The 7,790-nt window shown below is 23.6% G+C and overlaps 1 protein-coding gene across 4 annotated transcripts in view; it reads right to left on the minus strand.

Annotated features, from left to right (window-relative positions):
* Positions 1–2,526: 2,526 nt before the first annotated feature.
* The window catches only part of LOC126896591 (maternal protein tudor-like), a 40,591-nt gene continuing 35,327 nt past the window's right edge, over positions 2,527–7,790 (minus strand). For all 4 annotated transcript variants that reach the window (XM_050669518.1, XM_050669517.1, XM_050669516.1 and 1 more), the window contains 9 exons: positions 7,149–7,289; positions 6,231–6,427; positions 5,814–5,912; positions 4,889–5,027; positions 4,435–4,611; positions 4,152–4,351; positions 3,624–3,749; positions 3,418–3,550; positions 2,527–3,179 (listed from right to left, as the gene is read on the minus strand). In XM_050669518.1, the coding sequence (XP_050525475.1) occupies positions 3,094–3,179; positions 3,418–3,550; positions 3,624–3,749; positions 4,152–4,351; positions 4,435–4,611; positions 4,889–5,027; positions 5,814–5,912; positions 6,231–6,427; positions 7,149–7,289 (1,298 nt within the window). In that variant the 3' untranslated portion in view covers positions 2,527–3,093. The remainder of the gene's footprint in view (positions 3,180–3,417; positions 3,551–3,623; positions 3,750–4,151; positions 4,352–4,434; positions 4,612–4,888; positions 5,028–5,813; positions 5,913–6,230; positions 6,428–7,148; positions 7,290–7,790) is intronic.

The following is a 7,790-nucleotide window of genomic DNA, read 5'->3' on the forward strand; positions in this document are numbered from 1 at the left end:
TATTTCAAACTTGCAAGTTGAGTTAAAAGTTATGGTAATAAATTCATTTTTTTTTTATTAAAACTTTCACTTTAAAGAACAAAAAGAAGTAGGTTCAAAATGATTACTTTTAACATATTAAAAATCAATAATAATTTGAAAATAATTAATTATAAAAATTATATAATATATAATTAAAATAATTACTAATCTGGATATAATTAAGGAAATAGGAGTTGATGTTGGGTTGGGTTGGTTACATTTTTAACTTTATAATGCTATAACTCATTGAAAAGTGTACGAATCAACACAATTTTTTTATGAGAAATAATATTTTTTAATAATCCCTTTTTCATTCGACATACTTTATCTTAATCAGGGTATTAATAAGAAACTAGCAGATAATGTAGCTTTTGTAATTATCCACCAATTTCTTAGAATTAAACACTATCTACTGATTTGCATCGAAGCGTTTCTTATGATAGTGATTTTAATCACTGTCAGATTAAATCTATACTGGACCCAACTATGCAACATCCCCACTATGCCGCGACCCCACTGTGCTGGGTTTTTTTTATTATTACTATAATACACTAAATTATTACTATAAAATTAAAAGATCTAATAGGAGTGTTATTAAGTAAAGTTTACAAATAGATTTTAATTTTAGAATTAAATTATGTGTATGTATTAAATTTGTGTTTTAAAATTAGATTTACTGTGAAAAAAACATATTTTTTAAATATATTACAGTAATATTGTTAAAAAATATTTGGTACTATTAATAAAAATTAAAAAAAAATATAATACACGCCCACTTATTTTTCACTCCAATCACTGCTGTTGAGATTTTAAATTTCTTATGTAATACTTACACAAAAGTGAATCATATTTAAAAAATTATGAAAAAACCTTTATTAAAACTAAAACTGACGTTAAAGAAAATATATCTCATAGTTACATTAGAATCATAGATAAAATTAATAATAATTAGTAGGTCAAATTTATTCTTATTTATTATTGTCCAAATATTAGATCATGCCAAAAATAAATTGTTTTATCAGCCCATCAAGAGCCATGCGGCCTTCCTAAAAGAGAAGATTTCTTAACCATTTATACTCCGGGACAGGTGGTTAATCCGTCGCCGAAACTATTCAGGCAAGTATTATGTTAAATCGGTAATAATATTAACAACAAAATCGAATTTTATTGGAAAATCTTATTAATAATAAAAATAAACCAATTTTCTTGAAAATAAAATAAAAATATTTTACATAAACGCTAGAATGGCCCTTGAACAATTTTTTTTTTACAGTAGCTCTCAAATTTATTTTGTTATTTATAAAATTAAAATGTCCAAAACTTGGGACTGAATCATTAAAGTTAATCAAGGACCCCTGTCATAAGATGTAGAGTTTTTATTTTTACAACCGTTAGCTTGGTTAATACCATTGGTATATCCTGAGGAAATTTAAGTGCAGTGGTTTCCCTTTGCCTTCTGCACTGGGAATATAGTGTTTATTTATAGCAGNGCAGTGGTTTCCCTTTGCCTTCTGCACTGGGAATATAGTGTTTATTTATAGCAGATTCATTAAACTTTTGCAACTCTTCATAAGTTGCATTTCGAATAAATATACAATTAAAGCTTTTAAAATAGGTCAATTGTACAAGTGATCCAGTTTGAATAGGATGAGTAGGTTTTTCTTTTTGTTGAGCAAGTTCAGGAAGAACTGCTATTAACAGAATAAGTAGTACATAAAATAATATTACTTCATCTCAATACATTGAAGTATTACTAAAAATAAAGCTAAAAAAAGACTAGTCGAACATTGACTTTGCCATTACAAGAATTTATAATCAAATGATTGATTTTTAAAAGCAAAAAACTAAATCAACAAAAATAATTAATTTCATCATTTTTTGTATTATTTTAATGTTATTTTAAATGTAAACATTCGCGTCATTTTATGTTCCAACTTGTGTGTAGTTTCCTTTTGACAATATTGGACATCAATATTTTAAAAATATCAAATTTTATCAAAGACGTAACATACACCATAAACAGCGACGTAGCAGAAGTAGAATTCTATCATTCCCCCGCAGAAAACTAATTCAGCTATAAAGTGGGGTATGTGAAAGGCTTTACTTCCCATTGGTCTATTATTAATCTACAGTGAAAACTCTACCCAAACTATAAAACTGCATACGCTACTGACCAAAATGACGATATTTTAAATAAATTATCCCCTATTAAATATATGCATGTAAATGAACAATTAAGACAACACATATGAGCATTTCAAATATACTCTTGATAACGTCAGTAACTTAAAAAATATAATTTGGCTTAAAAATTTATAACAGAATAAATATATCTCAATTTATGACACTAAAACGCAAAAGTAATAGAACAGGATAACACATTTCAACACTGTAACTGATGTTAGCTTTCATTTAAATTTTTTTAAATATATTCATATATTTAAACAGAAATTAATAATCAAAACATAACAGTTTAATATATAACTAATATTATAATTAAGTATAAAACTTATATTTTTACAGAATTAAGTAAAATCATTGAACAAATAAACATTTAGCTATTTTAATATTAAAATTAACAAGAACTTTTTGGACTTTTTTTAAATAATTTTGCTTAGTTATAATTAAAAATTACTCTTAAAAATATAAAATTATAAATAGGCATAACAAGAGTGCGTAAAACTTTTTGACCTAAAGTATGTTATTTAGATAATTACAATAGTTACAATTTTTACAATAGCTTATAAAATACAATTATTTTTATTTTCATAGTTATTCTAGATATTAAGCAATAATAATTGCATGCCAGTCTTCAAAATTCAATAAAATAAATTTATTTTACTTTATTATTTTAAAAAGAATAAGTATAAAAAATAAATTTATAATCAAAAGATAATTCAACTATGATATTAAACTAAAACAATCATCTTTCTTCGGGAAGTAAAAAATATTAACACATAAAAGTAAAAAATTTTAAAACAAAAATAAAATATTGTCACTTCACATTTAAATTAAATTTAAAAAATGTCATTAATAAAACATGTTAACTTATTAAAATTTACAATTATTTATTTAAATATTAGGATTATTCATCTGATGTTTTCTTGCTGGATAAGGATATATTTTTCTAGTTTCCATTTCATCATTTACTTTAGTGCCTACAAAAGATTAATTTTCAGAATTACTTTTTAGTATCTATATTTATATATAATTCAATTTTTTACAAATAAATTATTATACTATAAATTTTATAAAACAAGTAAATCAAAAATTTATTTCCTTTCTTCAGATTAAAAGTATATTTGTTTAAAAATAAAGTATTTGTATTGTTTAAAAAAATTAGTTGGTTTATTTTAATTTATAGATTTAACCAATAACTAAAATTAAAAAACTTACTATTTAATTTATTTATGGCTGATATAGGAGGAGTATTTAACAAAGGTATAATATCATCAGTAATATCTTTATTGTCGTACTCAGTTCTTAATACAACATCATCTAGCCCTTGAGGATTTAAATCATTGAACATCTAAAATTTAGAAATTAAAACAAGAATGAAGTATAAAAATATCATGTTAAAAATAAAATTTCCCAAGACTTACAATGATAAGACGTCTATTAGGAGTGATTATTTGTTGCTGAAAATAGTTTTTAACAACATTTAATTCATTTTCTGACTTTATTTTAGGCAAGTTTTGCAATTGTACAATAAATGCAAAATCATTAGACTGGAAAAAAATCACAATAAACAATATTTAGAAATTATGGATTTTCTTAATTAGTTAAATAAAAAATGATAAATATAAATTTAAAAAAAATTATAACATTTGTAGAATTTAATATTAAAATATTATATAAAAAATAAATTTTAGTAACCTAAGTATAAAGTAGTTTTATTTTACTACTCAGGCATTTTTTTTTTTTTATTATTGCTTTATTAACCCATTAAGGGCCATAGCGGCCTTCCCCAAAAGAGAAGATTTCTTAACCATTTATACTCCGGGACGGGTGGTTAATCCGTCGCCGAAACTATTCAGGCATATATTATGTTAAATCGACAATAATATAATGAAGTATTCATATAAAAACCGTTTAAGATTATTATTAAATTAAGCTAAAAATTGAATTACTTTTTTAAATTCTTCATCTAACTCGTAAATATCATCACAATTAACACATTCTTCATTCCCATAATCTATATTTTTGACATAGTAACCATCATTAGATTTTTCTAACACTATTGCTCGTGAATACAAGCCCATATTCATAAACGACATTACACACACTTTTTCCCCAATATCTACTGTTGCTTTACTAACAATATTTTTTTCTAAAAAAAGGGATAAAATATATATATTTATGTTTATTTTGAAAATTACAGCTTAGTTCAACATGTGACATAGTCTCTATTACTTTTTCTATAATGCACTGTTAATTTAGTAGCAAATTCATTAAACTTTTGCAACTCTTCATAAGTTGCATTTCGAATAAATATACAATTAAAGCTTTTAAAATAGGTCAATTGTACAAGTGATCCAGTTTGAATAGGATGAGTAGGTTTTTCTTTTTGTTGAGTAAGTTCAGGAAGAACTGCAATTAACAGAATAAGTAGTACATAAAATAATATTACTTCATTTAAATACACTGAAGTATTACTATAAAATTAAAAGAATTTATAGGAGTGTTATTAAGTAAAGTTTACTTATAGATTTTAACTTTAGGATCAAATTATGTGTATGTATTAAATTTGTGTTTTAAAATTAGATTTACTGTGAAAAAAATATTTTTTCAAAATTTATTACAGTAATATTGTTAAAAAATATTTGGTACTATTAATAAAAAAATAAAACAAATTATACACGCTCACTTATTTTTCTTTCCAATCGCTGCTGTTGAGATTTTAAATTTTTTATGTATTCTAAAATTTCATCATTTAAAGTAATTTTATTACCAGGTTCTCGTAAGGTTACCTGTTTAAACCACCTATCAGATGTGTTATCAAACTCCTATAAGTAACAAAAAAATAATATAGGATTACTTTTATTATCATCAAATAAAATTTTTATTCAAATAGTTTTCTTAAAATTTTCTTTAAGCTAAGATTTTATTCTTCCATTGCATACTCCATTAAAATTAAATAAAAAATGACAATTTTGTGTTAACTGTATTTATTAGTATACATCTATTTATTTTATTGATGGGAAATAAATCCGGAGTTTATTAAAATCTGTATTCAATTTCAGTGTAAAAAGTCCAGATTTTAACAACAAAATCGGATTTTATCAGAAAAATCTTATTATGAATGTGTTAAAACTTTCATGGATTGTCTTGTTGCTTGAAGTGCTTGAGGATATATCCATGTTTACAGTTGAGTTCTGACGTTTCGGACTCAACTGTAAACATGGATATATCCTCAAGCACTTCAAGCAAAAATCTTATTAATAATAAAAAATAAAGTGCAGTGGTTTCCCTTTGCCTTCTGCACTGGGAACATGGTGCTTATTTGCCACTGTAGAAGCGCACGCATGGTCACCCATCCGTTCACCTACAGCGTTAGGTGCGGCTTAACACTAGAGTTTGTCAACAACTAGTGTGATTATAGCGCCACATCACGACCCAGGAATTTGAGTAATAACCGATTAAAAAAAAATTTGAATATTATTTGTTTATAAAATATATTCAGCTCTAATATTACGTCAATATAACGTTAAATTAGCTCTTATATTTACGTCAATACATTTTGTTGGTAAATAAAAAATGTTAAAACGTACATTTTTTTTATGTATACTTACTAGGATAAAAGTTTTTTTTAAATGTTTTTCTAAGTACGATGATAAGTTGCTATTTTTTGGGACACCTTTTAGACATATTTTGCTTGTTATGACTGGAACCTGAACATTTTATGATTTTAAGATTCAATAAATAAATAAATGTTTTAATTAGCTATAACATTTATACAAACACACTATATACATATATTAAACAACATTAAATATTGTTTTGTTGAATAATTATTAGTAAATATAAAATATTTAAAACATGAAAAAAATGTAATCTTTTACTATCTTAAAAAATTAATATGTAAAGTAAAACACTAAATCAATTTCATTTTGTAAAAACAAAATAATATTCTTAAAATGTAAGATGACTGTTTATTTAAAAATTAAATTGTTATTAAAAAATTGATGGAGTAAATATACATTTTTTACCTTATTTGTTTTGTAAGCATCAGGTAATAGCCAAACATTATCTTTTTTTAAATTTTCACATATTGCATAGTCACTAATAACAAATCTATACTCCACAGTATTCAAACATTTAGCTCTACAAATTTCTTTTAATCTATCAGAATAAACTGCATAAGTTGTATTGTGTACAAGTTCTTTGGCAGGTATCAAATTTTCTTCTGAATGATGAAATATTAAAAAAAATTAATGTCAATGATAAAATTACAAAAAAGATTAATTGTAATATCACAGGAAATAGAATATTAGTATACTAAAATAAAAATAAATAAATTTCTTTAAGACAAAAACACAAAGAAAATTATTTTTATTTAAAAAAATTATTCAATTTAATGAGATTCCATTGTAAATATAAGATATTACAATATTTCAGTAATCAAATTTAATTAAATTTCAAGCAAAACTTTAAAGCTATTCATCTCAAAACACCATATTTTGATATATACCCTTTATATATTTTTAATGACATATATATATTTTTTTTCTTTTAGTTAAAATTTTTAATTAATATTTTTATTTAACCTTTAGCTTGAAATACTCACTACCTATAACAAATTGAATTACTGAATTAAAAAAAAAATTATTATTCAAAGCTTGTTAAATTCTTTCTTTTCAAAGGGTCATGGTGTTTACCATTTATATTGTAAGTGGTAACAACTACAACAACTAACAGTAATAGGCAAAGTGAAACTTAAGAGCTAGACAGTGTCTAAAGTAACCATTAATCCACCCCATTTCAAATATATTCATATGTTTGATAGACTATTATTATGTGTATGAGTAATCTTTATCATTACACATTATCAAGACAATTAAATAATATTTTTCAAACCATTTCTCTTTTTACAAATAAAATATGTTTACACGAATTAATGGCCTTACTTTTTTCAGATTTTAGTTGAAAAATAACATTTTTTAACTGTTCACTAAGTAATAAATTTCGAACATAAATACTTTCTGCATTATTACCACTTATTAGTTCAAACTTATCACCGCTTTTTGGTTGATAACAAATACTTGTAACTAAAAATAAACAAAAATTATTCTCAAAATATTTTAACAATTCATATGTAAGAATTTAAGAGAAAAATTTTCTGTATTTAAAATTCTATAAATGAGGGCTACATGTGGGTTTTTTCAATTTTTTTTACTTAAAAGTGCCATAACTTTTTCAAAAATGAACATATCAATATAATTCTTTTTTATATAGATGCATAATATCATTACCTTTCATTTGGTATATTTTTTTCATAAATTTAACCCTTTACCTGCCTACAGGGGGGGATTTAAAATTATAACTTTTTCACAAAAAATTTACTTTTCAACTTAAATTTTGAAAGTGTTCCAGAAATACTGACAATTTTATATATATCTTAAATTAAAGTTTATGTAATATACTTTAATATTAAAAAAAAAAATTTCGGACTTTATCTTATCTTCATGGTGAAAATGGCTACCGAATGCTATTTTTGTGTGAAAATTTTCGATTTTGTATTTTCCATTTTTAACTTTATTATGCTATAA

This window comes from Daktulosphaira vitifoliae, unplaced genomic scaffold, assembly GCF_025091365.1.
Source record: "Daktulosphaira vitifoliae isolate Bord-2020 unplaced genomic scaffold, ASM2509136v1 Scaffold_1, whole genome shotgun sequence".
Taxonomy (NCBI): Eukaryota; Metazoa; Arthropoda; class Insecta; order Hemiptera; family Phylloxeridae; genus Daktulosphaira; species Daktulosphaira vitifoliae.